The sequence below is a fragment of the Lepidochelys olivacea genome (genome assembly GCF_965140295.1).
Source record: "Lepidochelys olivacea isolate rLepOli2 genome assembly, chromosome: 13".
NCBI lineage: Eukaryota > Metazoa > Chordata > Testudines > Cheloniidae > Lepidochelys > Lepidochelys olivacea.
This window is the reverse complement of record NC_140423.1, coordinates 4,224,715-4,252,591: the sequence shown is the minus strand read 5'-3', so window position 1 is coordinate 4,252,591 and position 27,877 is coordinate 4,224,715. Positions and strand designations below refer to the sequence as shown.

At 52.1% G+C, this 27,877-nt stretch overlaps 1 protein-coding gene across 2 annotated transcripts; it reads right to left on the bottom strand.

Moving 5' to 3' along the window:
• Positions 1–1,770: 1,770 nt before the first annotated feature.
• Positions 1,771–26,818, bottom strand: LIME1 (Lck interacting transmembrane adaptor 1). Of its 2 annotated transcripts, none has more exons than XM_084645301.1 (6): positions 26,728–26,818; positions 14,967–15,114; positions 12,484–12,535; positions 9,651–9,738; positions 8,740–9,191; positions 1,771–2,688 (listed from the first exon to the last, which is right to left on the bottom strand). In XM_084645301.1, the coding sequence occupies exons 2-6, from the start codon at positions 15,062–15,064 to the stop codon at positions 2,257–2,259; spliced, it is 1,122 nt and encodes a 373-aa protein (XP_084501427.1). In that variant the 5' UTR covers positions 15,065–15,114; positions 26,728–26,818; the 3' UTR covers positions 1,771–2,256. The 2 variants fall into 2 exon arrangements, with proteins under 2 accessions (XP_084501427.1, XP_084501426.1); XM_084645300.1 differs by lacking the exon at positions 26,728–26,818 and adding an exon at positions 18,107–18,141.
• Between the last annotated feature and the right edge of the window lie 1,059 nt (positions 26,819–27,877).

Below are 27,877 nucleotides of genomic sequence, written 5' to 3'. Positions count from 1 at the left end.
AACTATCAAAGCAGTGCATGGAGGTTTGTGATTTCTGTTACAGGGTAAGGGCTTTAAAAGGGTGCTACGTTACACAGAAACGCTACATACACAGCACACATTTTGAACAGCACAGCTCGTCAAGCTCTCTGGAATGCAGTCCTCGTCTCCGCTGGGATTCCAGCCAGTGGTGGAAGCCCCCAGGCACGCTTGTCCCGGGCACTGCATGATTTGAACAGTTTCCTTGCAGGTAAGCCGTGCCAGCGGGCAAATCAGAGCCGCATTAGTGCGGCAGCACCAGTGGCTGGAATCCCGGCGGAGACAAGGCCTGGCTTGCTTTCTGGGCAGAAGCACCATTTCTGAGGCGCCATGGGGCAGAGTCCTCAATTCTCTCCTCCTTTGCTGGACTGCGGATTTCCTTACACTGGAAATGCTTCTGTGTAGATGCTCATGACAGCGGGGTGAGGGGTCCTCCCATCAGCGAATTTAATGCACTTCCCCCGAGCGGCGGTAGCGAGCTGACGGACGAACCCTCTCACTGATCGAGCGCTGTCTACGCCAGGGGCTAGGGCGGTTTTACTACGTTGCGAGGGGATGTGGATCTTTCACGCCCTGAGCAACACAGCTGGGTCGATTTAACTCTTGAGTGTAGACCCAGCCTAAGGCAAGGCAGCTGTAGTGTGTGTGTGTGTCCACCACGAAAGGGTTAATTTGTACACAGCCCTAGTTTCCCCAAGCAGCAAGCACCAGTGTCTGGGGTTCTCAGGGTATTGTCAGCCAGCGTGGGTTCCTTGTATTAATACGTTGGTTAGTGAGGAGAGGAGATTCCTAGATCCGCATAGGGCAGGCGTTAGCCCTCACTCCAGCTCAGCCCTGCAGTTCTGCAGAAATTCTCTCTTAATAAACAGTCCTTATTTTGCTAATTTGTCTCTGGACTCTTCAATATTCCAAGCACTAGAGGAGCCAGTTACTCCATGTAACCCGTTAGCGGGGCCCCCAACGATAACTCCCAAGCTTGGCACATGGGCGTTCTGGGCCAGCTGCTCAGCCCTCTGTCTGTCTGGCATGCACGGCTCTCGCAGAACAAGCAGTGCACCTGGGGACGCCCCGACACTGGAGAATCCCAGGGTGGCGTAAGAAGGGCATAGCCGGTTCTCAGCCACCACCAGGGAAGGCTGGCAGCAGGAAGGGCTGAGGCCAAAGTGGCAGTCCCTGGGTAGCGTAACAGGACCTGGAGGACCGTTCCTGCTGGTACTGTTTTGGCTAGGGGCTGAAAGGGCCCTGCTCAGCCCAAGGATGGAGGAGGGGTACAGGTGGCTTAGAGCCACCCTTTTCCCCCTGCCCCCAGGCCATGCACTGAGCACAAAGCTATCTGCTCTACCTGCGGTGCATTCAGCCCCAAACGGTGAGCTCCACCCATTCACCGCACTGCCTCAATTTCCTGTCCTCTCCTTTTGCCGCTCCAGAGCCTGTGGCCTGTGCCCTCCAGCCTGACTCAGAAGTCTGGCCAACGTTTGCCTGGTTTTGCTACCCCGGAACTGTTATAGCCCTGGGCAGCTCAGGCTGATAATGAGAGCTCCAAGCACCTGGACAGGAAACCCTCACCATCTCAACTGGAACAAACTGGCAATCTTATCCCATTAAATGTGCATTCTCAGGCAATAAAAACCATCCTGTTTCTGGGTCTCTCAGTTGCTGCATTGTTAGCCTGCTGGCTGGGACAGAGGCAGAAATTCAGAACAGGATTAAAATACATATGGGAGAGTCCTCTTTATTAACTCAGCTGCCCCTTTCCTTAACTAGGTTTTTGTGCCCAGCTTCACTGGACCCTGCAGAAAGACTCAGGCAAGACAGGTACCTGACCTGGGTGTCTGTGCTCCTAGAATGGGCACAGCCCCCAAGCAATGCCAAACTCCAATGGGCACCTATTAGAATTACTCAGTTCTTTTGCCTGTAGTTTTCAGGTCACCATAGGTCCATGTAGCCCAGCGAACTGCCTCAGACAGTGCCCAGCACCAGCTGCTTCAGAGGAAGGTGCAAGGATTTCTGCAGAAGGAGCAATGGGATACCTGGCCCACAGGGAAACTCCCATTAGTGTCAGGTTGGCCTGAGACCTGACGCAGAAGGATTTAGAGCGGGTTGATGTTTTTAGTATTTACCGTTGTGGTGTTGGATGTTCTTGTTGTGCCTCGCCATGTGGCTGAGATCTGAGACAGCTGGAGGTCTCGGTGGAGGAGCACAGATCATCCCTGGAAGGGGGCAGCTATGCATAAGGGGTTATAAGTCTGTCATGTATATCTCCAACCCATTGGGAGCCGTCAGGGCAGTTGTGGTTCTAGCGTCCCCTTCCCACATTTCGCTGATGCTTTCATACAAGTTCTCAGCAGGGCAGTTCTTGGTAGACTTGTCCCTTTTCTTGGGCTTTTTCCAGTTGACATCTACCGCCTCGTAGGCCGGTTCTGGGGCTGGGTTCCTGCTGTGCTCAGTCCAGGATCCAACACTGATAGACTCATAGCAGGGCTTAGTGCGCGAGACTTGGCCCGGTGTGGACTGATACCCCGCCCTGACATCTCCAAGATGGGCAGCTGGCCACCCCTGTTCTCCTTGGCCCGTCTCCCCAAGGTCCATTCCTTCAGAGAGGGACAGAGCAGAGCCTTGGTGTTTCTTCTTCTTGCCAGCTTTGCACACCGTCGAGTACATTTCTTCTACCTAGAAAAGAACACCTGCGGTTACTGGGGATTCCTGTACAGCAGTGGGACAACAAAACCTGCCCGTGTATTCCTGCCTGTGACTCACGCTCTGCCCACTTGCTTTATAAAGTCACCAGTCCCACCCACAGAATTAAGGGCATCCAGGCATTTACGCAGCAAAGGTCAATCTAGACCAGGGGGTAACGGAGCCATGAGACAGAAAAAGTCGAGAACAACTGATCTAGACGTAACAGGCCAAATTCAACCCTGGAGCAGCTGAACTGCACCCATTTATGCCAGGCCTGGTTTCGCCCCAAGACCTGGATTTCAAAGAGGCTCTACATCTACCCGACCTGCCAACAGGATTAACAGAGGCCCAAAGCACTTCCTAAATCATCAGCCCCTGACCCCTGTAACAGGGGTATTATATCAAGGCACGTTAACTTGAGGGCAATAGCCTAGTACTAATTCAGCAGAAGGTGCGCCCAGCTGCCCGGGGCACCTGAAGCGAGGGTGCGGAAATGGGGGAAGTTGCCTCCATCAGCCCCAGCCCAGATTTGTTACAGGGAATACTGGGCAGCCGTTTCAGTCGCCCTGTTCCTACCCGGGATGATCCTGGGAATTCAGTTCCTTTGATTTGCCTCCCATCCTTCCCTCCGGGGAAACATCTGATCCAAGAGAAACACAAGGAGCCTCCTCCCAGAAGCCTTTAGCCTTGGTGATGGACTGACTCAGCTCCCAATATAAACCCCTGAACAAAGTGCCCAGTATTTCTCAGTGCCCACCACAGCCCCTCCTAGGAAGGCTCATGGTTTTCCCATTAGGACACCATCTACTGGTGAGGTTTCAGGGTCTAAACTTGGCTAACAACCCCCTTCTCCTTTCACTAACTTCCTCTTCGGGCAAGCCCGCGAAGCTCCCATCCTAGAGGGATCCATTTCAAAGTCTTGTCCTCACCTGCCTCTTGTGATTATTCGTATTCCTCTACTGCAGGAGGGCCCGGCAGCTCCCCTCGTGGATCAGGGCCCCACAATGCTGGCTGCTGCGCAGACGCACACTAAAAAGACAGTCCCTGCCCGTAAAAGCCCACGATCTAGGTTACAGCAAGAGAGCAACGTGCCACAGGGAGATGAGATGAATGGGGCGGGGGGTGACGTAACAGCAAAGTGAGTAAATTATAGCACAAAAAGCCAAGGTCCTGGAACATCCTCTGCCGAGCTGTGGTCAGTGGCAAGTCCTTTGCAGGCATCACGGTAGCAGCACAGAGGGCCGGGGGCTGTCTGCAGTCCAGCCTGACAGCTTCTAGCGAGGAGACTTTGGCACATGGCTCTCCAGGCAGGTGCAGCATCCTCGGTGGAGGGCTGGTGGCTGTGCAACCCCCCCCGCCCCGTGCAGCAACTCAGCCCACGTCTGGCCAATTTAGTCTCACTTTGGGGAGGCGTTTTTCTGACGGGGCTGGGTCTTTGGGACACAGGGTCTGAGCAGGGAGGAGCTCTGCTGCCATGGGGGGGGAGCCTTGCCCGTATAATCGCTTGTGTACGGCCCAGCCCAGCGCTGCACGGCTGGTCTGTGTAGCAATGCACACGATGGCGCGTTACACCTTCACACTCCACCCGCATGCCCAGGCCCAAGCGAGCTCCTGCACGGGCAGAACAGGCCTCTCTTGGCACCGTTCCCCCAGTGTGGCGTGGCCAAGGGAAGGCCCGCGCCTTGCTAACGGGATGGCGATGCTACAGCGGGGAACGAGCCTCCTAGCCCGGGGAGACAGCCGTGTGCTAGCAAGCTAAAAAGAGCCAGATGGCAGAGGCTCTGACTAGCCACCCGAAGCTACCCCCTCGGTGCAAGCTCGCGTGGCTAGCCCGCGCTGCTGCCAAAACACCCGCACTGCTCTTTATTAGTGCTCAACATGAGCCACGCCACCGGCCATCTGTCTACCCAGCTCACATACCCAGAGCTTAAGCCCCGGCACCTTTGGCCCCAAAAGCCAGGGAGTGGGAGCTGCTGTTTATATTGCTATTTAGCTGTGGGGCTCGGCAAGCGAACGTCACTGGCTCTGGATGCTCCCTCGGGAGATAGAGGAGGAGGAGTTGCTGGCACTCACATTCCCCCGCCCCCCCCAGCTCCACCGCCCCCGCCGCTGAGGCTTGGGATGGTAACAATCAGCCTTTTGCTTTCTCTGAAGCTGTTAATGCTCTTCTGCCTTCTGGCCCCTGTAAATGCACAACCCTCGCCAGGGCTGGCTGGAGATGCTGCCATGGACCAGCCAGCAACAGTCCAGGAAACCCCGCCGGACGCTGGAGCCAGAAAGCTGGCGAGACAGGAGGGATTTTAAAAATAACCCAGTGCGGAGACAGAAGGACTGGCAATCTGCTGCTGAATTCCCTCTGTCTCTACACGCCTAGTGGCTCGGTTCCTCCAGTTTGGACCATGGTTTGGCTTCTTGCAAACTGAACCGAGCTGGCCTCCCTCCCTCCCTCCTCCTCCTGAGCCACTTTATCCCAGCCCAAGTCACAGGTGTAGCTAGCTGCTCCTCTGGGACCAAGTCTGGAGTCCTCCGCTCTGCAACCAGAGGTCCACCCCCTCCTGTGGAGAAGCCACTTTTACCCATTGGCCCCTCTGGCAGGCTGCACAGTTATGTATGAGACGTCAAATCCTGTGACTCCAGAATTCCTGAGCTCTTAGTTCCGTGGGGGTAAAAGTTCATTGTGTCATTGCCCGGAGCTCACTAGCTTCCCACAGTTCCACCATTGTCTGCAGTGGAAACAATCTACCTGTCTTCTCCCTGCCAGGTTGCTGGGTCTACCCTCTGCTAGCAGCTCTCAGCTGAGCCATGGCCAGGTCAGCGGCCATCATCCCAACTCACCAAGGGGAAGGAGCATTATCCAGATGGTGCCTGCGCTCTGACAACATAAGGAAGGAGGAGGGAATTGGGCAAGGCTGGAAAAAGGCCTCCTGGATTTCTGATATGTGCAGCCCTATTAGGGGATCCCTTGCCATAACAGTCACTGGGCAAGTTCAGCCCTGCTCAAAGTCACTGGCTTACACCTGCCCTGGCCTTGGCCCGTTCTTTGGAGGGATCGCCCTCTGCAAAAATTCAGATCTGGGGTAAACGGTGGACAAACCAACTGAAGTGAATGGATTTGCCTCTGTCCCAGGGACTGGCTTCTGAGGAGCCAACCAGCCTCCCTGTGACCGGCTCTTACTAGGGAGAGCAAGTTTCACCTGTGCATCATTAAGTGGACAAGTTGCTGAGCTGCAGTTAGTTAGTTAAGGAACACGGGGTTGCAAGGGCTCACAGGTGCCAGGCACCTTCCCCCCGGCCACCACTAGGCAGGCCACCCAGAACAGCTGGAAGTGAGGGGCTAGCAGAACTCGAACCCAGCCCACAGGCACTGTCCACAAGAATCCAGCCTGGGGACGATGACTGGCCCCACTGATTGGCCTGACCAAACCATTTAAGCCAGAAGGAGGCGCAAGGAGTTGTCCAAGAAACTGAGCGATTTCCCAAGTGGCTACTGCTCCCCAATTCCAGCTCTGACCCCTGGCTTAGAATCTGGCTCTGACCACCCTGGCTCTGACCACTAGATCAAACTGTCCCAGTCCTGACACTGGGCTGTATAAAGAGTTATAAAGTGCTCAGTCAGGAGGCCCCAGGACAGAGGAAGCTCCTGGGGAGAGAGAAGCTACTCCCAGTGATGCCACCCTGGAGAGCAGAGGCATCTGCTCAGATCCCCCCCAGAATGCAAAGAGAGAAAATTCCCAAGGAGAAAGACAAAAGACAAAGTTGTACAGGGGAGAAGTTACAGAGCTCCAAGCAGTGGAGAGCCCTGGAGACTTAGAGCAGGAAGAGACAGCTTATTTACATACCATGCTTAATAAACCAGACTCCAGAAGTGGCGCTTTTCACTGTATGCAAGTCTCATTGAACGTACTGAAAGCTTACTAGGGGAAACGGAGGCAGGCAAAACTGTGGTTCAACACTGGACTGCCAGGGGGCACCTGTGGGATGAGTGCCTGCCGTTACAGCCAGGTCTGAATCCAGCACTTTGACTCAATGAAGCTTACACCCAGCCACCCACCCACCCAGAGCTGGTATTTGTTAAAAAGGTCAAATATATTTCACAAAAATGTCGACAGAAACAAAATGTTTTTTATTTAATTGAAATTTCCCACAATGTGTGTTTATTGGTGAAAAAAGACTGCCAATTTTCTGTGGATACAAACATCCCCCACTGGTTTCAAGTGGAAAAAGTTTGGGGGAGGAATAAAAACAAGGGGGAAGAGGCTGGGATTTCACCCACAGCTCAGAATGGTTGGCTGAAAAATTTTGATCAAAATTTAAAATTTTTCTTTTGCAAAAAGTTTTATTTTTCTGAAAAACACTTTCATCAACCCCTCCCCCCATCTCACCCCCCTCCACCCCCACCCCAACTTTTTATCGGAAAGACTTTCACCAGCTCTAAGGGCTATGTACACATGTTTAAGGGAAGTGTTTTCCCTGGGTCATTCCAAGGGGTCTCGCCCTCCCAAATCAATTTTGTATTCCCTCAGCCACCTGTGAAGTTGAATCCCGAGGGCCTGAGCCACGGCTTACCTAAAGCAAAGCAAAGCCTCCTGTTTCCTCCCATCAGCTTTGGATAAGGCCCTGACTGAACTGCCCGATGCCCCAGTGATCCCCCAAGGTCAGATCTGCCTTAGGGATTGTGGTGAACCCTTGTACCCTGCTGCACAGTTGATCCCCTGCAAGCTCATGGCCTCCTGAACTCAGTTGATAAGCTACTCATCAGCCCGGCAGATGCCCGGTTACAACAGCAAAGACAGGATAAACTGTTTTACTCCCTTCCAGAAGCACAGGCAAAATCCAGCCTAAGCCTAATCCAAATCCAGAGTTAATCCAAACCCCCTCCTTCCCTTCTGACGTGTGATTAAGGAAGGTCAGCTCATCAGTACAGGCAGGGACTGTTGGCACTCCTAGGAGCAGAGGATTTAATAGACCTAGAACCTTAGTCCAATAGGCATCAGCACCAGCACCAGCCCCATCAAGCTTTGTTTGAGGCGGACCTGGAATCTTCCTGTAAGGAAACCTTCTAAGGGTCATCTTGCAGCTAGTCTGCACCCAGACTCCCCCAAGAATGAAAGCAACAATAACTGGTTAAGTGTATTCTTTAGTGGGGAAGGGAAGGAGGTGAGAATCTAGTTTAAGGGGGAAAGAAATCAAGGCCCACGTTTTCAGAACGGCATGCACATTTGCATGTGCATTTACTAAGATTGCGCACACAATTCCCAACACTTGGGCCTTTCACAGGCACAATATTTACAATTCTGGGGCCCCAGGCTCTAGTTCCACTTAGAACTTTCTGAAAGCTTAAAAATTTTCCAGAGCTCCTGGCTTCCTTCTTGCGTTCAAGTTCTCTTCCCCCATTCCACAGGGGGGACCCAATCTCCATGACAGTGGGTTTGCAAGTCAATTCTCACCTCCTTCACCTTTCGTTACTAGAGGTGACGAGTTTGGATGAATATCCTCAAACTCGCTGTTCCCACACTGTTTGCTTCGACTAGTCATTATTCATGGCGAGTAGTTGGCTGCCAAAATCACATTTCTGCTCCTTGATTGAATAACAAACATTTCAAATGGAAGGAGCTGACAAATAATGAATAAAATAGGTAGATTCATAAAGTTTAAGGCGAGATCATTTACCCTGAACCTCCTGTATAACAGGGGCCAGAGAATAAAGCACTCTGCTCTTTGGGGCTTGTCAGTCCTTGAGCTCTGAGTTTCTGCAGCTCCCAGCAATGGCCCCCTCTCGGTGCTATCGATAATAAATATACCCTTCCTGCTGACACTCAGGAGGCTGGCAGGATTTGTAACCATTTCCACAGATCTCCCCAGCCACCTGAATCCCCACAAATAAAGAACAATGCGACCCCCTGGATAATGGCAAGCCAAGCTCGGGGCTTCCATTCAGGGCCAGGCAGTGTGTTCCTACCCACCTAGCACCGACACTGCCCGTCTCCCATCCCACAGCACTGTGAGGCTCAGGGCGGGAGGAGGTGATGGATGTTACTGTACCTTCACCGCTGGGGGGTTACAGGCAGCTCCTTCCCAGCCTTCTGGGTCCGCAGGCCCCACAAAGGATTCACTCTGTGTCTCGTCCTGGAGCTCTGGCTGGAAATTCTTCTTCGCCTTGCGGACGCAGGCGTACTCAGCCATCACTGCCTTGTCCGCCTCGCTTAGAGGGGACGCCTCCACTGGGGTTCCCAAGACGGGCATTGGTTGAGGCCCTTCCTGAGTCACGGCCGCACACTCGTACAGCGCCTCCGGGGCTGGTTTCAGCGGGGCTGAGAAGAACAGGTTCGAGTAAGTCTGGTCAGGACTCAGGGCATCAGCCGAAGGGTTGGAATGGGGGATCTGGGGCAGCTCTCGGTGCAGCAGGATGCTGAAGCTCGAGCTATGCGCAGCTCCTTCTCCATCCTCCAAAGACCCTGATGGGTAAAGGAAATCCATGCTGGCTGGTCTTTGGTCTGGGAAGAGAAAGAGAAAGAGAAGAGAAGAGGTGCGTAAGGAGTCTGCGCTGGCTCTTGTAGGGGACACTGGCTGGCTCTTTCAATGGACTCACCAAGCAGAGTTAGAAAGATAAGTGTTAATAATACCCTGCCCTTGTCAATACCCCTTCACTGGGAAGCTCATTCACAGCGTGAACGAGTGTCATTGCTCATGCTAACAAGGATGACTTGCACGTGCAACTACCCCGTGTGGACACGTGTAATCGCAGGAATACACCAGCCATCTAGTAGCAGGCAACGTGGCCCTACCAGAGAGGATGTTGGGAGAACCACTACCCTATCCCTGCAACTGGAAGGCTGCGCTGCTCCTCAGGCATAGACACCATCTCCCTTTGCATCGGCGCACTCCCAGCCCCAGAGCCGCCAGATCTCTCTGCACATCAGCTCCAGCTACGGTAGAATTTTACAGCCACTCACGCTCATCCACGTGCTTCACCCTGTTGAGCTCATGCAGTTTGGTGTCAGATTTACTGAGTGATCGGAGCTGCATCTGCCTCAGCAACGACTGCAAAGAAAGGAGGAGACGCACCGGTGAGACTCTCAAGAGCGGCCACACTGGGTCGGACCAAGGGTCCATCTAGCCCAGTGTCTGGACTTCCAACAGTGGCTGGTGCCAGATGCTTCAGAGGGAATGAACAGAACAGGGCAATTTACAGAGTGATCCATCCCATCATCCGGTCCCAGCTTCTGGCAGTCAGAGGCTTAGGGACACCCAGACCATGGGATTGGATCCCCCACCGTCTTAGCTGATAGCCATTGACGGGCCTATCCTCCATCAACTTATCTAATTCTTTTTTTAACCCAATTATACTTTTAGCCTTCACAACAGCTCCTGGCAATGAGCGCCACAGGTTCATTGTGTGCTGTGTGGTGAAGTACTTCCTTTCGCTTGTTTTAAACCTGCCGCCTATTCATTTCATTAGGTGACCCCTGGCTCTTGTCCTACATGAAGGGGTAAACAACACTTCTTTACTCATTGTCTCCACACCAGTCATGATTGTATAGACCTTGATTCTCTTTCCCCTCAGTCGTCTCTTTTCCAAGTTGAACAGTCCCAGTCTTATTAATCTCTCCTCATATGGAAGCTGATCCACACCCCTAATCAGTTTTGTTGCCCTTCTCTGTATTTTTTCCATATCTAATATCTCTAATATCTCTTTTTCAGATGGGGAGCCCAGAACCACACGTAGCATTCGAGGAGTGGGGGTACCGTGGATTTATATCTTGTCATTGCAAAAAGAACAGGAGTACTTGTGGCACCTTAGAGACTAACCAATTTATTTGAGCATGAGCTTTCGTGAGCTACAGCTCACTTCATCGGATGCATGCCGTGGAAACTGCAGTAGACATTATATACACACAGAGACCATGAAACAATACCCCCTCCCACCCCACTGTCCTGCTGGTAATAGCTTATCTAAAGTGATCATCAAGTTGGGCCATTTCCAGCGCAAATCCAGGTTTTCTTACCCTCCGCCCCCCCACACACAAACTCACTCTCCTGCTGGTAATAGCCCATCCAAAGTGACCACTCTCTTCACAATGTGTATGATAATCAAGGTGGGTCATTTCCAGCACAAATCCAGGTTCTCTCACTCCCTCACCCCCCTCCAAAAACCAAACACACAAACTCACTCTCCTGCTGGTAATAGCCCATCCAAAGTGACCACTCTCTTCACAATGTGTATGATAATCAAGGTGGGTCATTTCCAGCACAAATCCAGGTTCTCTCACTCCCTCACCCCCCTCCAAAAACCAAACACACAAACTCACTCTCCTGCTAGTAATAGCTTATCAAAAGTGAGTCACTTTTGATAAGCTATTACCAGCAGGAGAGTGAGTTTGTGTGTTTGGTTTTTGGAGGGGAGTGAGAGAACCTGGATTTGTGCTGGAAATGACCCACCTTGATTATCATACACATTGTGAAGAGAGTGGTCACTTTGGATGGGCTATTACCAGCAGGAGAGTGAGTTTGGGGGGGGGGGGGGCGGAGGGTAAGAAAACCTGGATTTGTGCTGGAAATGGCCCAACTTGATGATCACTTTAGATAAGCTATTACCAGCAGGACAGTGGGGTGGGAGGGGGTATTGTTTCATGGTCTCTGTGTGTATATAATGTCTACTGCAGTTTCCACGGTATGCATCCAATGAAGTGAGCTGTAGCTCACGAAAGCTCATGCTCAAATAAATTGGTTAGTCTCTAAGGTGCCACAAGTCCTCCTTTTCTTTTTGCAAAGACAGACTAACACGGCTGTTACTCTGAAACCTATCTTGTCATTATGATATTTTTGGTCTTATCTGTCCCTTTCCTAACATTCTGTTTGCTTTTTTGACTGTCGCTGTCCATCGAGCAGATGTTTGCAGAGAACTATCCACAATGACTCCAAGATCTCTGAGTGGTAACCGCTAATTTAGACCCCATTATTTTGTAGGTGTACTTGGGATGATGTTTTCCAGTGTGCAGTACAATTTGCATTTACCAACCCTGCCTGCCATTTGCTTGGCTAGTACCCATTTTGGGGGATCCCTACAGCCAGGCTGCACTGCCCCAGGCCCTCCCCAAACAGCTCCACCCAGCAAGCCTGCTCCATCCGCCTAGTGCCATGCTGGTGAACTTTACCTTCTGATTTAAGCACCATCCAGCAACAGCTAGGGCTCAGTGCCTTCTCCCTGTCACATACTATGCTTGGTGGAGGCTGGTCTCTGCTGTGTAACGAGCACTCCAGCCCCCTGCTGCTCGTGTTTTTGAATTAATGCCTGGGAATAAAATAACTCAGCTTTCCAGTGCATCTCTGGACACCAAAATATGCTGCTTCGGCTACAACCTGGCTCCCAGCTCAGCTGGTCCCTCCCAGAGCAGTAACACAGACACCTTTCGACAGGCCGTCCCAATTCCCTTTCCCGCGGGCTGCTCACTCCAGGCAGAGAAGACTCGCTCCACCTTCCACTTTGACAGCTCTTCCCCAGAGGCTTCCAGACAGTCCTCGTGAGGTGCTGAGCACCCCCAATTCCCACTGAGCCAGGAGAAGGTGCTCAGCACCGTGCAGGATGGGGCTCTAAGACAGCCCATTTCTAGAGCTTTTCCTGCAACAGCTGCTGTCCAGGAGACGGCCATCCTGGCCCTTTCCTAAGGCAGTGCCGCTGGGCTCCCCCTAGGCCACCCATGCTCCCCTGGAGCAGGAGTAGCAGCTCCCGCTGGTTGTTGCGTGACTTTGGGGCCATAAGCTTATCTAGCCAATGTGCGCACTTACCACATCTACCAGCTTCACCCCGTCCGGTGGGACCACCTTCTTCCTAGTTTTCCTGCAAGGAGAAGGATTAAGCCAAAGGTTGGATGGTGGTGAAGGATCTGCCAGCAAGCATCCTGTGAGAAGAGCTCTCCTGTGGCCTGCAGGGCAACATTTTCAGACGTGACCAGTGTTTCTGGGGGCCCTTGTGGAGAGGCCTCCAACAGGCCCGATTTTCAGCCTGCCCCTGGGAATCAGGCCCCAGTGAGACGTCTCTAGTTGGGCACCCAAAATCACAGGTCACTTTCTAAAGCCTCAGCTTTAACGTATTGTTTCTGTGCAGCACTGGTGAATGCTAATCACCCAAGGAATCGGCTTCTCATGGCTAGCCCAGTGGATCCAGGTGTATTGTATCCAGGGTCTTACACCATGCCCATCACCGTTATAGCTAAGGCCACGTTTCCTACTGCAGTACAGTGGTCACGCGGACATTAGGAGCATATACCGAATGCTGGGAATGAGCCTAATGAGAGCACCATCGGCGAGCGCTCTCTGCTTCCTGAGACTACTCAGTGCGTCGTGCAGCTGTGTGGATCAGTCAGACGAACACACCACATCCTGCCTGCACGGGCACCAGCTGCAGCATGCCCGTGACCTGGTATCTTGTCGGCACTGCACAGCTCCTAAGCTTGTACAACACGGTGCATTGCATTTGTTCCCGCCTCACTGCACCTGTGTCTGGGAGCCTGCCCGCCACTCAGGATCTATGCCCACGTGCTCCTGTGAGCACGCCCGCCACTCTGAATCCACGCCCACGTGCTCCTGTGAGCCTGCCCGCCACTCAGGATCTATGCCCACGTGCTCCTGTGAGCACGCCCGCCACTCTGAATCCACGCCCACGTGCTCCTGTGAGCCTGCCCGCCACTCAGGATCTATGCCCACGTGCTCCTGTGAGCACGCCCGCCACTCTGAATCCACGCCCACGTGCTCCTGTGAGCCTGCCCGCCACTCAGGATTCACTGTGCCCATACACCGCTGTGAGTGTCCTGCCTTGTATCTTTCCAGAGCCCCCTCTAGCCAGGCCTGGACACTGTGTGAGGTGGCAAGCCGACTCTCTGTGCTTCCTGCAGCACTGCTTTCTCCTGAGGGCAGCTGTCACTTGGCCCCCACTCCCCTGCTCTTTGCCCGGCCTGTCTGGGCTCTCCGACAGCCTGGTGCTGCAGAGCGCCCTGCTGCGCTCGATGTGGGAATCCTGCCCACTCCCTTTATCTTGACAAGACCTTCGACACGCTCAGTTGCAGCTAACCCTGATGGAAACCTCAGGGCTCCCTCTTCAAAGGGCCTGGCATCTCCGCAGCTGTGCCGGGCCCTCCTTAGTTTACACATCAGCCTATGGGAAGTGTTTAATGAGGATCCGGTGGGATTGACACATGCCTCCGGGCCCTGGCAGCCTTCCTGGGCTCATGCTGCTGCCAAGGGGCGGAGGGGTGTTGCTAGGATCACTTCCCCCTACATTTCAGACTCCCCTAACCTCCCTGCTCTGAATCTCTATGGTGGCGTAAGGGCCAACTCCTCCTATTAGCCATACCTCACCCCACATGGCATGGTGACACTGGGAGCAATGGCCCAACCCCACCTCCAATGGGCAGCCTTAAGCCTCCCTAGGCCCTTCCCAGGACAATCCTGTCTGGCCTTTAGTTCAAGCCCCGCCTCTGCAAGAAGGGGGATCTTTACTGGTCCCTTGGGTGGGGGGTTTAAGGCAGGTCTCACTGTACTCAGCCAGGACAGATATGTCCAGCCCCCTTTTTATGACAGCGATGGGCAGCTGCTGTGCCAGGCAAGTGCTGGGGCCAGAAGACCAGGCGATGGAGAAGCATGGGGAGAGGCCCAATCGTAGCTGAGAGCATAGGGCTGATTCTGATCCCATCCCCGCCCTGGGAGTCTAGCTTGGCTTTGTGGCTTGTGGTTTGGGTTGGCTGGAAAAAGCCACCAGTTTGGGAGATACCAGCCTCTCCCTAGCCTGTGACTCATCTGTTTGCAGCCAGTGCAGCGCTGGCTTGGAGCTTTGTTCCTGCTTTGATGCTGGGGAACAAACCTGGCAGGGATAGTCCTTGGTGGAGGGGAGAGGAGTGAAGCAGGAGGGTGGGAGCTTTTGGAATCTAGTTGCATGTCTGCAGCAGGGGGTTTCAGGCAACTGAAATCCAGGCACTGGGGTCCTCACACTCCTGCACTGCTGAGCAACAGAGATAGGTGGGTATCCACACAGCATCAGCATCAGCTAAGCTCCCCCAGCCTTGCCCCAGCATGCACGGCTCCATGGTTGGTTGGTTGCATTTGAGGGACAGTGGGACGGGGTGGGGGAGAGGGGCTGACATACAGACTGCCACTACTTAAGCCAAAGGAGATCCATGTATGAATTAACCCTTCCAAGACCCATGCAAAACTCCTGAGGTTTGTTCTACCCTGACGCGTGGTTTACACTGTGAGAGGGAGGCTCAGACACGTACCTTCTGCAGGCAGCACACAGGGCTGAGAGGAAGACCAGGACACCGAGCAATGCCAGTCCCAGGGCGGCAGTGAAGGAGGGCGGATGGGGCCCAGTCATCCTTTCACCACGATCTGGAGCCACTTCAGAAATCCACTTCACGCAGAGCTCTGCAGGAAGAGAACATTGGTAATTAGTGCACCCGAAGGAGAATGCAGAGGGCAATGCCATCTAATGTCCCCGTCTCGGGCTGGGGCAGGCATGGGATCACGCCAGCGAGGGAAGTAATAGTGTTGTGCTTAAAAATTTTATTAAAGCTAAAAGTTAAAAAAATTATAGACTACATAAGTTGGGAAAACAGTGTCTGTACATCTGGGTGTACTGCTTAGATTATCCACAAATATAAAGTTAGTTTTTAAAAGTCATATCATATATAGAGTACATTATCAGCAATAACCCAAGTTTAGGTGAACAGATTTAACAATACAGTTTAAATATTAGAATCTGAATACTCGGGTACATCACTCATGAGAAGTTGTACAGAGATTTGGTTGTGGAAAGCAAAGATATATCCATGAGTGGAGATTGTCCCTCAGTAATTGAGAATTCGGTAGGTTGTCTGTTTAGAGCCAGGTCTGAGCATGATGCCAGAACCCAGCTACTCCTGTCCTCCTGTCTATCCCAAGCACAAAGCACCATAACAAGCAGTTGGTTGGCATGTCTTGAGTTTACAGCAATGTATCCACACTCAGTAGCCCAGCCCAGGATTCAGGCACCGATTGGCCCAGTGGGTCGCATCACCTGAGCCAAGAGTTTCAGGTGAATGCAGCTACAATAGCATCTTCCCAGCGTGGATGGGGAGCCACAATCCTTGCAGCCGATCTCCTGCTCCTCCTACCTCCGCTTCCCAAAGCGCCACCTCTCCCGCTGCAGCTACTGTAAGTTAGGAAGTTTAATTCAACAGCATAGACATGGAGTCCAACAAAAACGGATCAAACCCCAGCACAGAGCGCAGCTCCACCCTGGAGGTAGGTACTAGCCGCTCAATAGCTACCTATAGGATCTGCCTCGTGAATTACACTTCGGCAACCTGCATCTAGCTTGTCCTGCCAATGAAGTCTTCGAGAACTGAACTGCCGAAATTCGTATGGATTTGCCACCAGGGGGAGCCAATAAGGAAGAAAAAGCAGCCGTCGTCAATGGACGCTTTGAGCCAAAGCATTCCTGGGGGCTGCCACTGTCTCCAGATCTGGCCCAATTTCCCCTTTTCCTAGACAAATGCTGAATGGCTGGAGTAAACAGATCTCCCTCCTTGCTGAGTTTCTGGGGCTCCAGGGCTGTATCCTGTACGTACTCTCTCTCAAGTGTCCTTTCGGGCAGAGTGGGCCGTGAGCCTGTGATCTCCCAGGTAGAGGTGTTTTGGGGGATGGATGCGGTTCCTCTCCTGGAAGGCAGAGTTGCAGCTCAGCAAGAGGGCACCCTCTTCCTTACTGCTGCTTTGCACCAAGCCATGGGAGAATCCTACGCGGCTGTTCCTGGCACAGCCCAGCCAGGTGGATTCCGGCATCGCTAATTCTCACCGTTCTATCACGAGTCTGGCTCAAGTTGGTGCTTTTCTTGAAGCCCCAGCTCCTGGGGGCATCACGTTATTAGGTGCCAATTGCAGCTTCCATTTAAAAGAAAAAGTTCCTAGCCCTAGAAACGCTCAAGAACTTGACTCAAGTGCTCCCTAAAGACTCAAACAGCACGAGGCCAAGAAAAAGGACCCCAAATGACAAGATTTTGAAAAATCTTGTCATTTTTAAGCCATTCTTATGATCTCTGGGGGCCTGACACCTGATCTTCAAATAGTTGGGGCTGCCAGTACTAGGATTCCAACTATAAGCCAGGGGGTCTAATGATTCCGGGGCCAAGTGGGCGTGACAACACTGAATTCTGGAGCCGTGGCACTTTGTCCTGGAGCCAGCTCGATGCTGGAGTAATGGCACCTGCTTGGAAGAAAGGAAGGGAGGAAAAAGAAGAGAAAAAGATGGGAGCCCAGCGCACGAGACTGCATTTGAACTCTGATCCACCTAATGCAGTAGAATCAGAAAGGGAGGTGGAGGGAAAGTTTCAATCTAGCCCATCAGCAAGTTCTTAACAGAGCAAGCACAGGGGTGAGGTGCTTGGAAATGAATATGGAGTCAGGTTAGCCAGGTATTTACACTGAGCGGGGCTAAGAACAGGGCATCTGCTCTGCATTCAAGCGGGCATGGGAGTTGCGGGCTGAATCCAGGCTGGGATTCAGGTCCCATGGTGCTGCTGTCTCACAAGCCATTCTGGTCTTCACTGGTGGAAACCTTGCAAGATCGTCTGTTCTCATGAGATTTCTCCTTAGGTTCAAATCTCCCAAGAATGGCTGTTCAGCCCCTGAGATCTCAGTGGGTAACAGGCTCCTCCTGGTTCTGATCCAAAACTAAAGGTATAATGGCGTGGAGGAGAAGCTCTGATCCAGACAGTCAGATCCTCCTGAAATTCAGGGAGCTTCAGCCATGAGGTTCTGGGTGGGGCCCCGCTTTTGGTTTAGATTCAACACATTTTTAAATCTAAAATGAGAGGCAGCCCCCAAGCCTGAAATCCCCAAGCTGGGTATTGGGTCCATGCAAAGTTGGGAGCCTCAGTGTAGCAAAAAATTCACGAGGGAGAGTTGGGTTGGCATTAAGTATTGCCATGGGGAAAAGTCCTGGGAGTTCCCATTCCCAGCCCCCGGAGCATCCGGCCTTGGTCTGGTGGTTGCATCACCAACCCCGCCCTGCAATCCCACTGTCCTTCCTCGGAAGGACACAGCTCGTACCCCCGTGTGTGCCTGCTGCCGGACTCTGCCAGGACATCCCAGAAGCCCTCTGCCATTAACAGCCTGCCTGCCTGCACTAGCCCAGCTCCTACACCGTCACGCGCCCCCTCCTTGGGGCAACACCACATGGCAGATGGATCAGCCCGTTGGGATGTGGAAGGGACACTCCGGCTCTGGAACCAGGTGCCCCAATGTGCGCATATGGCTTGTGTGGACAGGCCTGACAGGGCCAAGTCCAGCTGGGGCCAGGGCCTACCTGCAAGACACTTTCGTGCTGCGTGCGTCCAGGTCACCCAACTGCTCTTTCCCCACGCCCTCCCCCCACTCACCACTCTGGCCGGCACATCGAGACCCTGGTCTCGTGGCTCCGGGAACGGGGTGGCGAGTGGAAATGCTGTGCCCACCGTCAGAGAGCTCAGCAGCCGCACATCTTCACGGCCTCTTGCAGAAGCAGGCTTGAGTTGTGGGGTGAGTAACAATGGGAAGGCAAACAGGCTCTGTGTCAGCACACAGGAAACCATGAGGGCTTCACAGTTAATCGCACCGCCCGCTTCCCACAGCCCAGCCAGCCACCAGACCTACTTTAGCAGCTGTGAACAGTGGGAGTGGTTCTGGTATTCTCCTTGGGGCCTGATCCTGAGGAGGCCTCAGCAGGCACTCCCCGCTCTCAGGCTTAGGCCCTCAAGAAGTTCAGCTCTGTAGAGCAGCAGCTTGCCAGTGACACGAGTCCTGTAGGCAAACCAACCCCTGCGAGAGCCATACTCCGAGCTGGTGCGAGCAGATGCAATGCCGCTGGCTTCATGGAGTTAGAGCTGGCTTAACGCAGCCGGTGGAGCCCATCACTGACACCAGCTCTGAGTGTGGCCCCAGGCCTTGGAGTCCAGGTCACACCAGCCGGGGAAAGCAGCCCCTCTCTGGTCTCTGATCCTTACCGTGAGAGCTGATCCTTGCCAAGGTCAGAAGGGGGCTTAATAGGGAAGGGAGAACAAATGCATGTGGGACAGAAGAGCAGGGCTGCAGGCTCACCGCCCTTTGCCCTAGATATGCAGCAGGTTTTGAATCTCAGCCCGCCCCGGTGCTATTTCAGAATCCAGTGCTGGCCTTCTGCAAACCTGCTTTGGCCTTTTTCCATTTCCCATGCACATTAAGTCACCACTGTATGAGCCCAGCCACATCCTGGGCTCAAGGTATGGCCCCAATGACTGGTTCAGATGCTGTCTGTGACTGGGGGGCCCAATAACCAGGATGGGTTTTTTGGAGAGGACTGGCCAGCCATTCCTCTGCCTGGAAAAGGCAGAGACAAGAGGCAGCCTCTGCTGGCTGGATTCTCCGCTCCTGCACACATCATATCTGGTACTGGAAACAAATTCCTTTCCTGGCCCGGCCTTTGCTAATTTCCCCTGGCTGTGGCAGCTTGCCCAGCCCCTGCTGGCATGAGGCATGAGACCAGACTGGGGCTTCAGCCCCTGGACATCCTCGCTGGCAGCGCAAGGCACCAGCCATTCACTAGGTCTGGGTTGTAGCAAAAGTCACACGACTGGGGCGGTGCTGACTTATGGGGCTGGGGCGCAGCCAGATGTCTCACAGGAGCTTCTGGGGCCTGCAAACCAGTGGCTGTGTCTCGCTCCACCCACAGTCCACAGACAGACCCACACTGAGCAGTACCCTGTTCCCAACTGCCCCCTTCAGAGGGGCCGAGTGCTTCCACGCAGCCACGCTGGCCAGCCTGCACCTCCCATGGCACACAGCCAGGCTTCGGGCAGTACACTGAGGGGAAGTCTCGGCTGCTGTCCCCTCCTGCCCAAGCTGCTGGAGCGAGTGGCAGAGGACTGGGGACGTTCATCACATGGCACAGGGGATGTGGGATGTTCTCCCACCCAGAGGGATAGGAGGGAGAAGAGCCATCTTAGAACCTGCTTCAGCCTGACTATCGCCTGACCGCCCTGTTCACTAGCAGGCTTGGAACATGGCCCACCCACGTGAGTAGGAGCCAGGTGTTAAACGTGGCACATAAGGACTCATCCACATCACCAGCTCAGTAACAATCTGTAGTGCTGCTGACCCTTTAGCAGGCCCCCCAATGCCGTCCCCAAAGGGCTGACGCTTTCCTGCATGCAAGCAGGCAGGCATGTAGTCACATCCTCTCTTTCTGGGCTGGCTCCAGTTCCATCTATCAGGGCAATCAGTTTCCTGTACCCCCCTGCACCAGGCGTGCTCCTTGCAAAAGGGACCACAAAACGAAAAAGCCACAGCTCCCCTCCACCTGGCCTGCCAACCCCCCGAGCGCGCTCACTGTGGTCTCCAGTGCATCCGACGGGCTGCAAGAGAAACAAGACGAGAGAGAGAGAGAGTGTGCGGCGGTGCAAGGTTTTGCAGAAAAGAGCAAACTGTGCAACAGCACAAGGGGTTAGCAAAACTTCCTGTGATGTGGGACATGAACCTGCTGTTGCCTCTTACCAACTACGGGCCTGGCCCTGAAAGGGCACCAGCAACTGTGTCTAAGCAAGGTGCTTGCACGGTTTCCATCATCACTGTGCAGAGGGGTTTCTCTTAGGCCACGGCTACACTACAAAATTAAGTGTGTCTACACTTAACTCCTTGTGTCGGTGGTACGCGTCCTCCCTTGCACCAGTTGTACTGTCAGTGCAGGGCATTGTGAGATGGCTCCTGAAAGACAGTTGACGTAAGGGACAGATAAGAAGACAGAAAATGTCACATTGACTCTAAATAAATCCATGGTACGTCCACATCTTGAATACTGCATGCAGATGTGGTCGCCCCATCTCGAAAAAAGATATATTGGAATTGGAAAAGGTTCCGAAAAGGGCAACAAAAATTATTAGGGGTATGGACCGGCTGCCACATGAAGTGTGATTAATAAAAGACTGGGACTTTTCATCTTGGAAAAGTAGACGACTACGGGGGGATATGATTGAGGTCTATAAAATCATGCCTGGTGTGGAGAAAGTAAATAAGGAAGTGTTATTTACTCCTCATAACACAAGAACTAGGGGTCACCAAATGAAAATAGACAGCAGGTTTAAACAAAGAAAAGGAAGTATTTTTTCCACACAACACACAGTCAACCTGTGAAACTCCTTGCCAGAGGATGTTGTGAAGGCCAAGACTATAACAGGGTTCAAAAAAGAACTAGATACATTCTTGGAGGATAGGTCCATCAATGGCTATTTAGCCAGGCTGGGCAGGAATGGTGTCCCTAGCCTCTGTTTGCCAGAAGCTGGGAATGGGTCACAGGGGATGGATCACTTGATTCCCTGTTCTGTTCATTCCCTCTGGGGCACCTGGCATTGGCCACTGTTAGAAGACAGGATACTGGGCTAGATGGACCTTTGGTTTGACCCAGTCCAGCCGCTCTTAAGTTCTTAAGCAATGCAAAGTCACTGTGCTGATTCATAGCTGTGGAGGATGTCGCCCTGTGTTTGTGAACTGGATGCCAGCACTAGAGTTTACCTCATTATGGCACAGACTAGGGATGGGGTAAGATTTGCTTCAGTGCCACCCACATGGCCAGAATTAGCCATATTTGAACCCACCCAGGCTCTCCATTGGGCAGCACTTCCCGTGCAGAAAGGAGCTCTGCGCCTGTTTATAGAACACTTGGCTGTAGGGCACAAGTCACAGGCAGTTCTAAGGGTGGGAGTTTCAAGGCCACATGCGTGTTGTCACACCACCGTTGAAAATGATGCATTTTCTGCCTTTGAGGTTTCACCCACTTCCCTCTTTGCAAAAAAGTCACCTCTTGGGAGGGGGACTCTCCTGCCTTAGCCGTTCTCTTGTTAAAGGGAAAGAACAACGCAATGAGCTTTAGAAACACAGATGCGGACAATGTGTTGGGCTTGAGACGACTGTGAATCCTCCTTGTCCTATTCTCTCCTCCTTCGGCCAGGGGAGGCAGTGCCAGACAGCATGGAGAGGCCAGAGTTTCAGCAGCAAGCTCTCCAGCATCCTCTCTGCCACTGATTCTCGGGGGGCCCATGGGAAGGTCACTTACACTATGTGCCTTGGATCTCCCTCTCTTTAAAAAGGGGATAATGGTATCGAAGCTCTAGGAAGCTTGGGAGTCTTAATGTCTGCCAAGGGCCTAGAGAATCTTGGAGTGCTGTAGAAGGACAAAGTATTTTATTTTGCATAGTCCTATGGAAAATAAGTCACACCTGGCCTAAGCCTGCTTATCTGTGGCTGGCCCTCCTCCCATATCCACGCATGCAGGCCAAGTGTCCAGGCACAGTGCCCTAGGCAACCCAACAGACAGCATAAACCCAAGGACCACACTGCCAAGGTGGATGTGGTGCTGAGTCCAGGAACTAGGAGAAGGCGAGAGTCCTATTTTCCAGGGCTCTTTCCGGAATCCCACCTTCCCCAGAGTATGTGGCAAAGCACAGTTGTTCCCCAGGTGCATCCACAATTCTCTTCCTGACCCCCTAACCTCTATGGGCAGGCTGCAAAATGAACCGGGGGTTCCCACCCCCATGCAGATGGAAGGATGGGGGTTGCAAGAGAATGACTTAGGGCAACCTCCCATCGTTGCAGCTGCCATGCTGAAAGGAAGTCAGTGAAGGAAGGACAGGCAATGAAACAGCTACTGCTCACCTCAATGGACAAGAAGGCACAAAGACAGATTCACTACCTAGAAAAACAGCTCGCAGTCTGGATCGGGCAGCGCAGAAGCACACAACTTCAACAGCATCCCTGGAGGGGAAAGAACCAGCTCAGCCATGCCGTTGGGCCCTGTGTGTGCCTCCTAAATGCCCCGTCACCCTGCCCAATACTAAAGTACCTAGAAAAGGAAAACAAAGTCAGGCAACTACCCGGCTTCAGTCAGCCCATGGCAGGCCCTAGTGTCAGCCCCACATGTTGAAATTAGGGCCCAATCTTAGAAGGTGCTGATCTCCCTCATCTCCCCTTGATTACAGCGGGAGTGCACTCAGCAGCTCCAGGATCAGCCTCCTAACAAAGCAACACAATCTCCAGCCACACCACATTGGAAACAGACGCCCTCAACCCTTCCTCAGCAGTCGAAGGCCACGTGCCTGGGGAAGCCACTTGAGAAATGGGAGCCAAAGGAAGCCACAGCTCCCATAGACTGACCGATCTCTTCACAGGCTTGCGCACCCAAAGGTACAAGCCAATGTGCGCGACAAATCCTTGCCCAAACAAACAGAGTGCTGCCCTCGGACAGCACCTGCCACCTGAGAATCTCACCGTCCTTTGAAAATGTTAGTGACCAAAGCCTCAACACCCAGAGAGGAATTATTCCAAGTTTTACAGATGGCAAAGCTGAGACAGAGGTTAAGTGATTTGCCCGAAGAGACAGCAAGTCAGTGCCAGAGCTGAGAAGATAACCTGAATTTTCTGACTCCCCGTTTGATGCTTTTACTAGACAATACTGCCTCTCTCTCAGAGGGGACAGGTCTTTTATGGGATACTCGCAGGACAAACCCTAATTTTAGTCAGTTCCCTTAGCTAGCACAGTCCTAGTGCAGCCTCAGAGTGTGGGTCCCGCAAAGCAAAGCTAACGCTCAAATGGACGGATACCTGGTGGTGCACACATACTAGGCATCCTCTAATATTTTTCACCCCTTAGCAGCCTTCCAATGCTGCCAAGTGTAGCTGCGGTCCAGAAGCATGAACACGGTGTCAGGTGTGCACTACAGCGCGCGGATAGATTATTCGTTTGCTGCACAGAGCTACCACAATATCTACTCCCATCTGTTTTCGGAAGACCCAGTGCCTTAGGACCATATAATACAGATACAGCCTTTAGTACAGGGATCGGCAACCTCTGGCACACAGCCCCTCAGGGTAAGCCCCTGGTGGGCCGGGCCGGTTTGTTTACCTGCAGCGTCCATAGGTTCGGCTGATTGCAGCTCCCACTGGCCGCGGTTCACCATCCCAGGCCTATGGGGGCTGCAGGAAGTGGCGCAGGCCAAGGGACGTGCTGGCTATCGCATCCCACAGCCCTCATTAGCCGGGAGCGGCCAACCTGCGGCCAGCGGGAGCGGCCAACCTGCGGCCAGCGGGAGCGGCCAACCTGCGGCCAGCGGGAGCGGCCAACCTGCGGCCAGCGGGAGCGGCCAACCTGCGGACGCTGCAGGTAAACAAACAAGCCCGCCAGGGGCTTACCCTGACAGGCCGCATGCCAAGGGTTGCCGATCCCTCCTTTAGTATCAACGTACCAGTGTGAGGAGGTAAACATTACTGTCTATTAGCACCAGTGAGCCGAGTCCCCAGCCTCACGTTATAGGCAGCTTTCTTCCTGAAAGTTTTCAGCCAGGTTTTAACATTTCCTCAAGGCCCATCAAGTGTCCAGATGGCCTTGTACAATAATTCCATAAAATACAAATCACAATAGTCAGAACACTCAACTAGCAAAAAATGATCCCAGAACCCACAATGAGATAATGCTCTCATCTGGCCTCAAACTCTATGAATTTAAGAAAAAACAGAAGAACAAGGCAGGAATGAGGAGGGGAAGGAGAATCCTACATCTGTTGACAAAAGTATGATTACTTTTAAGAAAAAATACTTTTGGGAGGCTGGAGTCAGCATTATGGACTATGAATCGGGGTCATCTGAAATTTTAAAATTTACCGGCTGACTCTGCTTACCCTTACTTACATGAGGAGTCTCTCCTTCTGCGAGTAGCCTCATGGAAGTCAGTGGGCCTCATTGCATGCATAAGGGCATGTCACACAATTAAGGGTTTGCAGGATCAAGTCCTTAAATGGACTTTGAAATGTGCAATTAAGCTCCCTGGCAATAAAGCTATTGACCCAAGCCCCTGCAGCTGTTCTCTAAGGTAAAGACATACAGCAGTGCTACACAGAGGACAAGCTTTACAGGCCATAGCAGCTTTGATCAGGCAATTACCATTATTAGCATGTGTTCAGAATACAGAAACACCTAGGCACTAGGAGAATTAGGAAAAGCATGCAAAGATAGGTGCTAATCAAGCATGAAAATAGTTCATTGCTGTTGATTTCCAACCCCCCCCACCTTTTTTTTTTTTTTTGGCTGTTACAAGTAGGGCTTACATCCAAGCTAGGCTGCAAGAGTACCCGAAATGAAATTCACTGGGAGATGAAATTCGACAGGTTGTGTAAAAAAGAAGGTCAGACCAGATGATCCAATGGTCCCTTGTGGTGGAAAAAAAAAAATCAATGAACATGAATCCACATTTAAGAAATAGCAGCTTGAAAGAGAGATGCCCTCAAAATCCCCCAAAACATTGGCTCAATTTTTTGCTGTTATTTGAGGAGAAGGAGAGAGGAAGGTCACAAGCTGGGCACCACCAGAGATCATCAGCTGGACTGTGGCTGACACAGCTCTCAGGGACTTGGGGCGAGGAGGAGGGGGGTTATTGAAAAAAAGACGGTTTCTCCTTATCAAGATTTCTACAACAGCAAAAGAAGCCAGAGAGGTTCACTTCAGCGAGAACTACAGTCAGCCCAGGACAGTATCATGGGAGGCTGCTAATGATAAAGCACTAACAAATCCGAGAAGAACTTTTCAAACCTGAACTGAGCACAGAAGCACAGCAATTCAGCAACAGAACCCATGAGGAGATGGGCAGGCTCTGAGCGACAGCTTTGGCTAATGGCTGGGGGTGGTGTGGTTTGGGTTTTTGAAGAGCCGTGCTGGATTTATGAAGGTTAGTCTCAGAATGGCCAGGGCTACGGACACAAAAGCACAAACACTTCCGATTGCAGTGCTTACTGCTCCATGTAGGTTGGGCTTTTAAAAGGCATTCAGCACTGGCCTAACTCTTCTCCCCTGGAAGTCCATGGCAAAACTCTGAATGATTGCCATACGGAGCTGGGCCAATGCCAAGTACACTTTAGGTACCCGACAGCTTCGGCCCTGTTTTTGATCACAGCATAGGTGCTGCTGTTTACACTAAAAATAAGTGGAAAAAATAAATAGAAGTTTTGGTAAAGACACCTGTGGCTTTAAATGTTAGGTTGCCCTCCTATACCTTGAACACCATGGAAAACTGGCTGAAACCTTGAGATTCAGAAATTTGATTATTTTGTGCCTCCCTTCTGCTGACTGAGACAATAAAACTGTTTCTGCTGAACTGTATGTATTTTTAAAACATGAGGCAGGCACTGCTAGAGAGGTTTCTGATACAAATATTGGGCTGGAAACAGCAAGGTAGCAGTTCTGGTGAGAATTCTCATTGCTACGTTTTTAGAAAGCCAGATTACAAAATACCGAGTCGTGCTGTACGCCAGGAAGGTGCTTTTAGAGAGATGTGTTTGGTAGTTACTAGAATCATTCACCTGCTTCTGAAACCTCCATTTACACAGTTTGAAATCCCGGATATATGCTGTTATTTCTGTGATCAGTCTCTCCACCCCTCACAACCTCAACTCCAGTGGTGTGGTCAGTGATGCTGGGGATTTCTACAAGAAGGTGGCTCAACCCAAACAATCAGGGGCCTGACTTTGCTTCTCTCCCACCCCTCCACCCCAGGTGCTGAGCCTCCAGTTTCAACTGATTCCAAACTCAGCATTTCTGAAAACCAGGCACTAGGAAATGAAACAGCCCCCACTGTTCTTAACAGGGTGTCAGTTGCAGGGCTGTGAAGTTCCACTCATGAGATGCCAGACACATTATCAAGCTCAGCGGACCTTTCTGTGCATTTAAGCCTAGATGCTCCAATGGGTATAAATCTTAATGTGCACAAAGCTGACAGCCCTCATTGGCCAGTGACTAACACATGGACATTTGTTAAGTAACCTGACCAATACAGAGCTAATTGGGGAGCAAGAATCTTGCCATTCCAGCAGTGCCAGCCTAACATTTATGTACAATACTTAGAGGGTTATGAACAAAACTGGTTCAGATACAGGAGATGCAGCAATGTTTTTCAGTAGTTGATAAGGAGATACCCGAGTTTGCTTGGTAAGAAACAAGAAACACTTACTTTACAGAGACTCAGAAGAAGCCAGATAGCATGAAGAGCAGAAATCCATCCATATCCTCTTCCTTCCATATCCTTCCTTACCTTCTATGCCTGCTCCCCTTGCACTGCAGAATACAACTGTTCTGAACTACACATTATGGAGTGTTTCAAACATCTTGATTGTGCCTCTTTCTCAGGCTGCTCCTTTGTTCAACCCTGATTTTCAGCCGGAGATAGAGATGCCTTTGAGCTGAGACACCAGGCAGTCTAATACCACAGCTCATTTCCTGGCCTGCAAAAGTCATCATATCACCCAACTGACTTACTTTCTCTCTACTCTGCTTTTGCAGAAAACATGCAGGTGGATGGGATCAGCAGGACTATGTGCAACAGCACCCACGCCTGGCCATTCATCAGTACTTGACCTTATTTCTATCACCATTTACTCCTGGGAAAATTCTGTGCCACAAATTAAAAATTCTGCGCACAATATTTTAAAATTCTGCAAATTTTGTCAAAAACAACACTACATAATCACACCAGTTTCAATTATTTTGGTAATTTTATTTCAAAATACCTGTCAGTAAGTATGTCTGTAACAATACAGACAAAAAATTCCCCCAGGAGTAGAGTTAAAGAAACCCCTATGACAACCCGCTTCCTGTTTCTCTGGCACACCCCCCTCCAAGCCCAGCCAGGTACCCAGACACCCACAACCCCTCTCCCCCAGAGCCCAGCTGCGGGCCCCCACCAGCCAATATACCTGAATCCCATACCCCGCCCCAAGAGCCCAACTGTGAGGTCCCCCCTTGCCCAGATATCTGCTCCCCTTCCCCCTCCCATAGCCCAGCCATGGGACCTCACCCACCTTGACACCCACCCACTACCCCTCAAAGTCCAGCTGTGGGCACCCTTCAGCCCAAACATCCATCCCCTGCCCCCCAAAGTCCAGCTGTGACCCCCCCCCAAAGCCCAGACACCCGCCCCCCTCCCCTCAGAGCCCATGGATCCAGAGGGAGAAACAGCCTGATGCTGGGTCCAAGGCTTATGTGGAGTTTCCTGCATGCTGCAGTCTCCTTCCCTTAATGTGTGCTGGGAACTGCAGCTGCTAGGAACTCTCTACTCTTCCCCTCCTATTCCCCATCCCACAGCAATGTCTTTTATGTGTGAG